This window comes from Epinephelus moara, chromosome 19 (genome assembly GCF_006386435.1).
Source record: "Epinephelus moara isolate mb chromosome 19, YSFRI_EMoa_1.0, whole genome shotgun sequence".
Classification (NCBI taxonomy): Eukaryota; Metazoa; Chordata; class Actinopteri; order Perciformes; family Serranidae; genus Epinephelus; species Epinephelus moara.
Window position 1 is genome coordinate 41,654,870 of NC_065524.1, and position 13,187 is coordinate 41,668,056.

The 13,187-nt window shown below is 45.6% G+C and overlaps 1 protein-coding gene across 1 annotated transcript in view; it reads left to right on the plus strand.

Annotated features, from left to right (window-relative positions):
• Positions 1-11,329, plus strand: part of LOC126407043 (protein quaking-B-like) — a 26,914-nt gene extending 15,585 nt beyond the window's left edge. Inside the window, exons 5-6 of the mRNA XM_050071699.1 lie at positions 272-359; positions 5,842-11,329. Coding sequence (XP_049927656.1) covers positions 272-359; positions 5,842-6,224 — 471 coding nt within the window. The 3' untranslated portion in view covers positions 6,225-11,329. The remainder of the gene's footprint in view (positions 1-271; positions 360-5,841) is intronic.
• The last annotated feature ends 1,858 nt before the right edge of the window (positions 11,330-13,187 follow it).

Sequence of the window (13,187 nt, forward strand, 5' to 3'; positions counted from 1 at the left end):
CTGACACAGGGAGAACATGTCAGAGCACCTGAAGGAAACCCACGCTGACACAGGGAGAACATGTCAGAGCACCTGGAGGAAACCCACACTGACACGGGGAGAACATGTCGGAACACCCAGACTCCGTCAGTTGAAACTCCACTGTGTTGTGTTTATGGTGATGGTGTTATATTTTTATGTGTTTATGGTGTATGCTTCCTGTTTCCACCCCCAGTGGTCCGACTAGGCCCCGCCCCCTACAGCACCACGTGACGTTGTCTCTGTGTTTCAGGTGGAGGGTGAGGACAGTCTGAAGAAGATGCAGCTGATGGAGTTAGCCATCCTGAACGGGACGTACAGGGACGCCAACATCAAACCCTGTAAGACACCAACCAATCAGATGTCTCCTCCTCCTCTTTTCCTCCCCTCCTCTCCTGCTCCTGCTCTTCCTCCTCGTCCTCCCCTCCTCTTCCTCCTCCTTTCCTCTCCTCCTCCTCCTTTCTCTCCTCTCTTCCTCCTCCTTTCCTCTCCTCCTCCTCCTCTCCTCACCCCCCCTTTCCTCTTCTCCTGTCCTCCTCCTTTCCTCTCCCTCTTCTCTCCTCCTCCTCCTCCTCCTCCTCCTTTCCTCTCCTCCTCCTTTCCTCTCCCCCTCTTCCTTTCATCTCCTCCTTTCCTTTCCCCCTCCTTTCCTGCCTCTCCTCCTTCACCTCTCCTCTCCTCTCCTCTCCTCTCCTCTCCTCTTCTCTCCTCTCCTCTCCTCTCCTCTCCTCTCCTCTCATCAGGTAAGCTTTTTTCAGTTCTTTTGCTGAGTGTTCTGACGAGTGATTAGTGGTTTTGTCCGGTGGTTTTTCGGGAGGAATGGCGTCCGCCGAGACGGCAGGGAGTGAGGATAGTCCCACCGGATAGTAGCGTAACTGTGGAGGAAGTTTTGTTGGCTGCAGGTGAGCAGGTAGGTACGACAAACTANCTTTCCTGCCTCTCCTCCTTCACCTCTCCTCTCCTCTCCTCTCCTCTCCTCTCCTCTTCTCTCCTCTCCTCTCATCAGGTAAGCTTTTTTCAGTTCTTTTGCTGAGTGTTCTGACGAGTGATTAGTGGTTTTGTCCGGTGGTTTTTCGGGAGGAATGGCGTCCGCCGAGACGGCAGGGAGTGAGGATAGTCCCACCGGATAGTAGCGTAACTGTGGAGGAAGTTTTGTTGGCTGCAGGTGAGCAGGTAGGTAACGACAAACTATGTTTTGCATCGAAGATGAATAAAGCAGTGGTTGTGTTCCTTAAAGACGAGCCTCTCGCTCATCAGCTGATACAGAGTGGAGTATTTGTCAGAGATTTGTTTGTGCAGGTCTCCCCGCTGTCAGCTCCGTCCACGCGGCTCACCGTGTCCGGTGTTCCGCTGTTTATTCCTAACAAGCTGTTGGAGATTGAACTCCAGAGGTTTGGTAAATTTGCCAGCGGGTTTAAAACTATGAGTTTGGGATGTAGGGATGCTAAACTGTGGTTGCCGGAGCCCCCGGTGCTGAGCCGTGGCACCGGGGGAGAGCCAGCCCGACAGGCCACAGGTCTCTGTGGCTGCAGACAGCCTCAGCAACTCTGTGTGTGCGGGCTCTGAGGCACCAGTAAAATATGTGGATGAAGCAGCTTCTGTAAGTGCTGCAGATAGAAAACACAATGAGATGACTACTGAAGGACAGAGTGTGTTCAGTAGCCAGGTATCAGTGGAAGGAGATGACATGTATTGTGACTCTGAGTCAGACACAGTATCTATTGGTGAAACTCCCTCAAAGAGCACAGATCTCTATTCCTTAGAGGACATTAATCGCTTTTTGGATGAAACTGAAAAAGTGAGTGACTATTTCAATGACACTGATAAATTCATCAGATCTGTTGGTGTCCTGAAAAGGTTGGTTGGTTTCGACCTTTTGGACGAAAAGAAGCGCTTTCACCTCACAAAGCACATTACAACTTTGAGGAAAGCAACAAAAGGTAAAACTGTTAGAAGGACCAGAAAGTAAAAATGATCATGTATCACACGGTGCTCTCCTCTTCTCATTGTTCTCTACTTGTTTTTTCTGTTCTTTTCCTCTCTTCTGACCTCTTTATGCGTAGTCTTAAAATAGGGTCTCTAAACATTAATGGGGGGAGAGACAGGCACAAGAGGGCTTTAGTCTCAGAAATCTCTACATTAAAAAATACTCTTGTTTTTTTTTGCAAGAGACACTCCAATCCAGCAGACGAAACAGACTGGGGCTTATGGTGGGAGGGTCCATGCATCCTTAGCCATGGCACTAACTTTAGTGCAGGAGTAGCTGTCCTTTTCAAAACAACAGCAAATGCCAATATTTTATCCTCTGTAGAAGTGGTGAAGGGGTGCCTGCTTATTGTAAGGGCAGAATAGATAGTACAGTGTTTTGTTTTGTTAATGTATATGCCCCAAATCAAGGTACAGATAGAGTTGTTTTTTCACTCTGTTAAAAAATGAGCTGAGAAATTACCAGCAGGATCAGCTCATTATTGGTGAAGATTTTAACTGTACCACAGATTTCACAGTAGACAGGACAAGAGCGGGACAAGTCAGCTCAGAGCCTTCATAACATCATCACACACCTTGATCTGTTAGACACTTGGAGGGTCAAACATCCACAGTCCAGACAGTACACATGGGTGAGGGTCAGCAACAACAGGATTAGTGCTGCCAGGTTAGACAGGATTTACATTTCTCAAAGCCTCAGCTCCAGACTCATTCACAGTAACATATACCCAGTTGGTTTTACTGACCACCATTTTGTTAGTGCTGACTTGAACGTCTCGCCAAGTGACAGGGTTAAGTCTTACTGGTCTTTCAATAACAAACTCCTGCTAGACAGTACTTTTTGCAAGAGTTTCAAGTGTTTTTGGCAATATTGGAAAACCCAGAAAGCCAACTTTAGTTCTTTGCAGCTATGGTGGGAGGTGGGTAAAGCACAGATCTGTGTCTTTTGCCAACAGTACACCTCTAATTTTACTGCTAGGATCAGGGTGGCACTTCAGGAGCTTGAAGCAAGCATAAATAGCATTGAGGAGAGATTACATGAAGACTTGGACCCTACTATGGGTCACCAGCTTCAGGAGAAGAAGTTGGCTTTGGGCGCCTTCTTGCAGGAGAGGGTAAAAGGAGCTCATGTAAGGTCTCGCTTCCTTCAGTTAAAGGATATGGATGCCCCAACCTCCTTCTTTTTCAACTTGGAGAGGTCAATGGCACAAAGGAAGCAGATGACCTGCCTTGAGCTGCCAGGAGGCAGAGTCACCACTAATCCAGGTGAAATGAGGACCCATGCAATGAACTTCTACGTGGACCTTTTTGGGGCAGAACCATGTATCATGGAGTGCCGTGAGGAGCTTCTGGAGGGGCTCCCACAGCTCAGTCAGGAAGAGAAAGCTGCTCTAGATTGTGAACTGACACTGGAGGAGTTGACAGTTGCTATCAACCAGATGACATCAAGTCGGGCACCAGAACAGGATCTCTTCCTGTATCCTGTCAGCGTGCGGTGTTTTCTCTGCTGCCAAAGAAGGCAGATTTGGCCCTACTTAAGAACTGGAGGCCAATGGCCCTCCTCTGTACAGACTATAAAGTGCTGTCCAGAGCCTTATCAAACAGACTCAGTGACACTCTGGGTATGATCGTATGTCACGATCAAACTTATTGTGTTCCTGATAGGTCAATAATGGACAACATTTTTCTCATTCGTGATGTAATTGATGTGTGTAAATATTATAATGTCAGTTTTGGTATTGTTTCTTTGGATCAAGAGAAAGCTTTTGATAGGGTGGATCACTCTTATTTGTTTTCTGCACTCAAAGCATTTGGCATTGGTGATGGGTTTCTGGCTTGGGTTAGCTTACTGTATAAAGATGCTCACTGTTTGGTGAAGATGGGGGCAGGGCTGAGTCGGCCAATCCCTGTAAAGCGAGGGATAAGGCAGGGTTGTCCCATTTCTGGATAGCTGTACAGCTTAGCCATTGAACCCTTGCTGTGCAGGCTGAGGGGTCGACTCAGTGGTCTCCCACTGGCTGGGTCTTGTAAGCTTGGTCGAGTTTTTCCTACTGTTTCGGCTTACGCAGATGATATAAATATTTTTGTTTCTAGCAAGAGGGACCTCCAAAGCTTGAAAGACACCCTGTCCCTATATGAAAAGGCGTCATCTGCACGAGTGAATTGGGCCAAAAGTGAAGCCTTGTGGGTAGGACAGCGAAGGGATCAGGTGATGCCAAGTCTGCCTGGAGGACTTGAGTGGCGGACAGAGGGACTGAAGGTGTTGGGGTTTTTTTTGGGCACTGAGGGCTTCCAGAAAAAAACTGGGAGGGAGTGAAGGAGAAAGTGTGTGCTCAGTTGTCTAAATGGAAATGGTTGCTACCCCAGTTGTCATATAGGGGAAGAGTTCTGGTTGCCAATAACTTGGTTGCCTCGACCCTCTGGCACAGACTCATCGCTCTGACACCACCAAGAGGCCTGATAGAGGACATTCAGAGAGCCATCGTTGACTTTTTCTGGTCCGGTAAACACTGGACCGGGCATCTGCTCTCTACCTACCTGCGGCTGAAGGGGGACAGGGATCATCAACATCCAGTCGAAGATTGCCTCCTTCAGACTCACTACTGCACAGAAACTGTTAAATGACTGCGTCCCAAGCTGGTATGACATGGCTCAACTGCTGCTGAGGAGAGCTGGCGGTTGGGCTATGATAAACAGCTATTTCTTCTTCAACCTGAAGAAATTGACCTCAGTGGATTAACACCATTCTACAGCTCTGTACTGCAGGTTTGGCAGATGTTCACAGTCACACGTGATACCAGTGAGACTCCTGGCCTGTGGTTGTTTGAGGAACCTTTGTTCTTCAACAGTTTCATACAGACCCAAACGCTGCAGTCTGCCAGCCTGCGAGACGACCTCAGACGAGCTGGTTGTACCAAACTGGGACATCTGAAGAAGATGACGGCAACATCTGTCGATGCTTTGAGAGACAACAGCAACATCACCTCTATCAGGCTGATCAACAGAGCAGTGAAGCAAGTCTGTGCTGCCCTGCCTCAACATCTTGGCCCAAAATACTGTGCCAAGAAAAAGCCTGTCCACACACTGTTGAACTTTTTGTCTGGCTCTGCAAAGTTGGCCATCTGGCTGACACGCAGAAACCGGGCTCAGAGTGTGGGCAGTGTGGAGCCGGTACTGGTTCTGAAGGGACTGCTGAAGGCCCGACTGAGGGTGGAGTATGTATACTATGGACGATGTGCAGACCTTCACCCGTACATGGGCTGTTGGGGGGGTCTTATACTCTGTGGGGGAGGATGGGGAGTTAAATATTACTGTCTGAATCACCCTTGGTGTTGATGATGTTGTTTTTTGTTTGTTGTTTCTGTGAAGCAAACGCAATAGGTTTTTTGTTGTTCCCTGAAGTGGTTTAATAAAGGGACGTTTCAAACCTCCTCCTCCTTCCCTCTCCACCTCTTCCTCCTCATCTCCTCCTCCTTTCCTCTCCTCTTCCTCCTCTCCTCCTCTTCCTCATCTCCTCCTCCTTTCCTCTTCTCTTCCTCTCCTCCTCCTCTCCTCATCCTTTCCTCTTCTCCTCCTCTCCTCCTCTCCTCCTCCTCTTTTCCTCTCCTCCTTTCCTCTCCTCCTCTCTTCCTCCTCCTTTCCTCTTTTCCTGCTCCTCCTCCTCCTGCTCTTCCTCCTCTCCTCTTTCTCTTCCTCTCCTCCCCTGCCTCTCCTCTTCCTCCTCATCCACCTCTCCTCTCCTCTTCCTCCTCTCCTCCTTCTCCTTTCCTCTTCTCCTCCTACTCTCCTTCTCCTTTCCTCTCCTCCTCCTCAGCCTCCTGTCCTTCTCTCTTTCAGCCTCTACTCAGACTCCTCGTGTCCTCTCTGGCCCCGCCCCTGTACTGGCTCCGCCCACCGTCCTGCGTACACCTGCCCCCGCAGGCCCCGCCCTGATGCCTCTGATTCGTCAGATCCAGACGGTGCTGCCCAATGGGACGCCTCACCCGGCGGCTCTGATGCAGGGGACGGGGCCTGAGTCCAGTCTGATCTATGCGGCGCCGTACGACTACCCGTATGCTCTGGCGGCGCCGGCCTCCATCTTGGAATACCCCCTGGACTCTGGAGGGATGTTGGGTAAGCCCGCCCCCCCCTGCTCCTGCGACTGCTCCCCCACGCCTCACCACCACCCCCACAGCCAGTGGTGCCCCGCCCCCACGCTGCTCCTCAGACACACCTCCTAAAGATGGAGAACAGGCACCACACACGCCACACCTGGTTCACAGCTGACGCCTGCGGCAGCACCCCCTGCTGGACGCCGTTGTTCAAACAGGAAGTGATGATCAGTAGGGAGAACATTTAAACGTTTGTATAACATGTTTTCTGTCTAACATAGTTAACACTCACCAGACGCTCCGACAGAACCTGAAGCGCTGAAGAGGTCTGACTGTCGACCAGTCAGGACGTCGCTGAACATGTGCGCTGTTCCTCCATCACAACCTTCTGTATTCACCTGTCAGGTGACGTCAGCTGTGGGCGAAGCGTTCAGTTACCAATGTGTTCACTCTGCTTTTACTGATGTGCCTCAGAACTTCCTGTTCCTCAGAGACCCTCATAGGAAGCGATGTCAGAAACAACGTTCTCCATGTCATGTGACCACAGCTGGTAGTGTTGGTGTTGTGATGGAGGTTTTCAGATCGGTGTAACGACTCAGTGTGAGAAACACGAGACGATCTGAGAACCTTCAGTCGAGTTTTTAACTGAGATTAATTTTAATTAACAATAAAACTAATTAATTAACAAACAAACAAACAAACAAACTTTTCTCGTCGTAAAAACTGAGTTTAATTTTAGATCATTAAAGCTTTTGAATTTAAATCAAACAGATGGTTCAGGGACACAGTTCAGATGAAAGTCTGAATATTTGGTGAAAATGTTTTAATATCGTAAAAAAAATATTGTCTTCGTATTTTCACAAAAAGTCGAACAACTTAAGAAAAAAATGTTTTAACGTAACGAGACGAGTTTATTCTCACGTCATTACACCTCATTTATTTCAGTGTTACGACTTTATTATCTAAATGTATCTGTGGCCTGTGGTAGACAGTGATAACCAATCAAACTGATGCACCTGAAAGGGGTGTGTCCTCATGATGATGTCACAGTACAGACTGGTCACCTGTCGACCTCTCAGGTCTCACCTGTAACATAAATTTTAGCTAAACGTGCCTTAACGTGTTTCTACTGATCCTCTGTGATAATGCTTTCACTGACCTGTACCTGTGATGGTGCGTTCACTGACCTGTACCTGTGATGTTGTGTTCAGTGATCTGTACCTGTGATGATGCGTTTACTGACCAGTACCTGTGATGGTGCGTTCACTAACCCATACCTGTGATGGTGCGTTTACTGACCCACACCTGTGATGGTTCGCTCACTGACCCGCACCTGTGATGGACACTGTGGACAGGGACTCCACGTCCTCCATGACAGTCTGGGGCAGGTGTGGTGGTCTCTAAAGTCTTCATCAAAGGACGGTTACCGCAGACCAACGTTAGTCTGCACACACTCCGCTCCCTTTTCTCTACACCTGCCTTTCCCACAACCCACTGCTCTGCCTCAGCTGCTGTCTGTTCAGGGTGTTTTCACACCAACAACCAAGATAGTCCACCAGACTCCAGCTTTCACATCAAAATGTAAATTTACTGTTATCTAATGTGTAGCGTTTTTAAGACCATACGAAGGCCACCCACTATCTGATGTGAGCCAGCTATTTGAATTGCCACCTACTTAAAACGTGGGCGTACCGATCTCTAATTGAGCCGAGGTCATGCTAACGGTAGCTAACTGTGAACCCTTCAGGACAGTGAGGATATTTGAACCTGGACTTCCTGCTCCGTTATTTTGAGGACTGTTGTTATGTTGATTCTGACTAACGGACTGGAAACGTTAAATAAATGTACGTTGAGCTGTAAGAAGACGACACTTTATTTACCATTCAAGTATTAGAAATTCATTTTATTAAATCCTGTTTAGGCTCCACCTCCTCCAGAGTTACACATTTCAAATCAGCCTCATCTCTGTGTCTTAAGTGCAACCAGGAGGGGTTAGCCTAGCTTAGCACAAAGACTGGAAGCAGGGGGGAAACTGTTAGCTTCAATGCTAAATGCTGAAAAATTTCTTCACCTTCAATAAATAATAATAAACAACAACGCTCACGCCGACCCAGAAACACCAAACAACATGTCGGAGGGTGGAGCTTAGCTAAGAGTTTCCCCGATTCATGAGATGAAACGTAGGACTCTTTGGGAGATGAGTACACGAAGATTTTATCAGATGTTTTAAAGTTCTCAGATGTTAACGTGATGTTAGCTAACATCATTCGTCCTGAAGAAATGATCCACATACAGAAAATCTGTCGGACTTCCTGCCATGAATGAACTTATTTTTTCATGTTGAATCAGATTTTCAAAGTGGTCGGTTCTGGTCGGTTCCCTCTGAGTCGGACTGACGGACTGGAGACCAGGAAAAACAGGACGACTGAGATCAGTCGAGGTTGAATGAGGACGTTCATGTTTCTGCTGATGATCAGAGTCCAACATTTACATCTCAAATAACCTCGTACAAACGTTTTGATCGCAGCTAAACCGTGTGTCTCTGATGATGTCACATTGCCTGACCAATCAGAATGTTTGATGTAAAAGTTTCATGTTTTGTTTAAAAAGTCGGAACGTTTCGAGGTTAATGTAAAAACACGATGAGAAAAACATCATAACGTCTTCTGAGAATGATCTGCACCAATCAGATTATGACATGTATCATCCAATAGAATCCCAGCGTCAGTGTGATGTCACTGACCATCAGCAGAAACGTTTCCTTCCTCTCTGACGTCCTGTGAAGAACCAGAAGAACCCTGAAGTGTGATGTCGTAGGACTGAAGGTCACCATGACCTGGATGACCGAGAATCGTCATGACGATGTCTCATCGTCATGACGATTCTTATTGTCCAGATCATCATGACGACCTGGACGATGAGACATTTGTTACTAAAAGGATCAAACTGGAAACTTTATTGATCACAAACACAGTAACAGTAACACTGACTAAATGAATGACATAAATCTGATGACATTGCGCAAAGTCCTGATGTCACCCCGCCGCCGACTCATCCGACTCACCCATTACATTAACACAACTCGACACACTCAAACCCTCCACCAATAAAAACTTGTATAAACCAGATTTATTTACGTCTCATCGGTGACTGTGTCGGGTCGGACCCCGGCTGTCCGCGGCGGGCTGCATTCAGGTGTTACTGGCTGTGATGGAGGTGAACAGGTGGACGATGGGCGGCTTCATCAGCTCGGTGTGGCGTTCAGGGACACTGAACATGATGAACATGATGTCACATGAAGACAGTGTCATTGTAAATGTTTTACAAGGTTTATAGACAAACATGGTCGAACCTTTTTCACCTGACGCAGAACGCCGTCCTCCGTCTGACGGGTTTATATCAGTGAAAAGGTTTTTACCCGATGATGCTTTTAAGGACTTGACATTATGTATCTCCAACATGTCAGAATACAGTTTGTTTAGTTTAATTAATGCAACAACAAATCAGATCAGCAGACATTTACACTCACTTTATTTATTTACATTGTTTATCAGAAACAACGTTGAAAGGAGGACCAATCTGAGACACAAGAGTACAACACGTCTCCATGTTTGTGTTTTACATTTAACAGCTCCGAGGGGAAATGGTCATATTGTTTATTTTTATACATCGAGAAGTTCATCGGAGATGAAACTATTAAAATCCAGAAAGTGTGATGTCACCAAATGCTGATGATGAACTCCTTTATATTTCAGAAGAAATGATGAACCTCAAAACCAGAAACTGTTCAATAACGCTGATGCTGTGGAGATACAAGGTTTTCACTAAGCTATTACAGAAGTCTGTGTTTGTCATACGAGGTTTCCATCAGTCAGATTCAGTTAGATTTAACCAGGTACCAGTTCAACCAATCACAGCTCAGCATTTAACCCTTTAAACATCTCCTGCAGACAGACGAGGGGCGTTCATCACATTGTCATCTTCATCACATCGTCATCACATTGTCATCTTCATCACATCTTCATCACATTGTCATCTTCATCACATCGTCATCACATTGTCATCTTCATCACATCTTCATCACATCGTCATCTTCATCACATCGTCAACGAATGTTAGTGCAGACGTGGTGTTTCCTGTATTTATGTGGATCTAAAATAAGAACCATAGAATGTTTATTCTTTGTGCAGCAGAGCTCCTGTCGTCACTGTAATGATGTCACTGCGTTTCTCATGTACGATGTTAAACCACGTGAAACCACACAGTGGCGTCAGAGGAACGAAGATGAATCCGTCACAGCGTCCTGTTGCTCTGCTCTATTAATATGTTTGAATCTTAAAAAATCTTTAAAGTCTGCAGTTTAAATAAGAAATATTTTGTTTGTATTCATGAATTTTTTGTGTATGTTTATTAAAAATATTTTACATAGAATTTTTTTTAGTTTTTTTTGTGTAAATTTTTTTTTTTTTTTAATTTTAAAGACACAGTTTCAAAACTTTGATCAGTTATTCTGGTTCATTGTCTTAAATAATCTTTGAGCTCAGGTCGTTCAGATTTATTGATAAGAAGCGTGTGAAGATTCTCCAGGAAGTGACATCACAGGAAGCAAAAATACAGACGCAGGCACTAGTGGACCGTTTCAACTGCAGAGTTTAAAGGGTTAATCAGCAGAATATAAATATTAATTATAAAATCAAATAAAAGAATGATATGAATTCAGACTGATGAAACACGACGACAATAAATCAGATTTAATATTTATGAAACTGTCAAACTGATGAAAAAAACAAACTTCACTTTTCTTCAGCTGAAAAACTTCATGTTTCAGTTTTTATTTAATCACCTGAACGTCACATCGACCTGAACTGATCAGAGTTATACAGCATGTGATCTTCAGCTCATAAACTCCTCCTCCTCCTCCTCCTCCTCCTCCTCTTGCTCCTCCTCCTCCTCCTCCTCCTCCTCCTCCTCTTGCTCCTGCTCCTCCTCCATCAGAGCAGACATTTCAAACCTCAGATGAACCTCAAACATAATGTTTTGACCTTCAGGTGCTGACGGATGAGACGATGAAGAGTTTTCGAATGTGTTTTTATTGTGTTGTTGTTTTTGTTTGTTGCTCAGATTGTCAGTGTTTATGATGAAATATATATTAAATATGTGTTAAAGGAAAAAAACAGGGTAAGTGTGAGGTCGAAGGCTGTTTGTAGGAAGAAGACACATCTGACAGTTTTCTGTTAATATGAAACTTTGTCTGACGGAGCTTCTGTTTCCTGTTTCCTGTTAAAAAGAAAAGATTCAGTTTGAAATAAAATTGTTGTTGAGTAAAACTGCTGAATCATCGTCTTCTTTATTAAACATTTGTTTTCAATTTCAACTCATAATCTTGTGGGGGGGATGTGGGGGGGCGTGTGTGCAATACATTGATTTTGTTTTTACAACTTTTATTTATTACTGCTTATTTATTTATTTAACTCTTGCTGTTGTTATGTCAAGTTGTTGTGTTGTCTTTTTTTTACCACAAGGTAATTGCACTTGACTTTTGTTGTACAGTTGTGCAATGACAATAAAGGCATTTGATTTGATTTGATTTGACATGTCCTCCACACATTCCCCACATGTTCTCCAGCTGTTCTACACATGGTCTCCACATGTTCTCCAGCTGTTCTACACATGGTCTCCACATGTTCTCCAGCTGTTCTCCAGCGTTTCTCCACGTTCTCCAGTTGCTCTTCACATGTTCTCCAGCTGTTATACACATGTTCTCCAGCTGCTCTTCACATGTTCTCCAGCTGTTATACACATGGTCTCCACATTGTCTCCAGCTGTTCTACACATGGTCTCCACATGTTCTCCAGCTGTTCTACACATGGTCTCCACATGGTCTCCAGCTGTTCTACACATGTTCTCCAACTGTTCTACACATGGTCTCCACATGTTCTCCAGCTGTTCTCCAGCATTTCTCCACATGTTCTCCAGCTGCTCTTCACATGTTCTCCAGCTGTTCTCCAGCTGTTCCACACATGTCCTCCACATGTTCTCCAGCTGTTCCACACATGTTCTCCAGATATTCTCCAGCTGTTCTACACATGTCCTCCACATGTTCACCAGCTGTTCCACACATGTTCTCCAGATATTCTCCAGCTACTCTTCACATGTTCTCCAGCTGTTCTCCACATGTTCTCCAGCTGTTCTACACATGTTCTCCAGCTGTTCCACACATGTTCTCCAGATATTCTCCAGCTGCTCTTCACATGTTCTCCAGCTGTTCTCTAGCTGTTCTACACATGGTCTCCACATGGTCTCCAGCTGTTCTACACATGGTCTCCACATGTTCTCCAACTGTTCTACACATGGTCTCCACATGGTCTCCAGCTGTTCTACACATGGTCTCCACATGTTCTCCACATGTTCTCCAGCTGTTCTCCACATGTTCTCCAGCTGCTCTCCACATGTTCCCAGCTCCACGTTCTCTAGCTTTTCTGCAGCTTTTTTCCACCTGTTCTCCACATTTCTCCACATGTTCTCCAGCTCTTCTCCAGCTGTTTGCCATATTTTCTCTAGCTGTTCCACACGTTTTCCAGCTATTCACCAGCTGTTCTCCAGCTATTCTTCAGCTGTTTTTCAGCTGTTTTTACACATGTTCTCCAGCTGTTCTCCAAATGTTGTCCAGCTGCTCTCCAGCTGTTCTCAACATGTTCTCCAGCTGTTTTACACATTGTTGTTTATTAAATATGTTCTCCAGCTGTTCTCCAGCTGTCCTACACATGTTCATGCTGACATATTGCGGTAAGTGAGTTTTGTCATTTCCGGTGTTTCTGTGACAGCGTCTCTGTACTGCTCTGGTGAATTCTACTAGCCTGCTTTCTCACTTCAGTTGCTTTAGCTTTACTTTAACGTCTACTTCAAGTCTTAACCCACACTGGTTCTGTTTAAGCACTTAACGTTATAGCTCTCCTCCTTTCTACGACTTTCTCGCTAATCTCTTAGCTGTTGTTTGCACGTTACTAGCCTTGGTAGCTACATTAGCTTTACAGTTAGCGATGGCTTCTCCTTCTGCTCTTTCTTGCTCGGTGTGCCAAATGTTCAGTTATG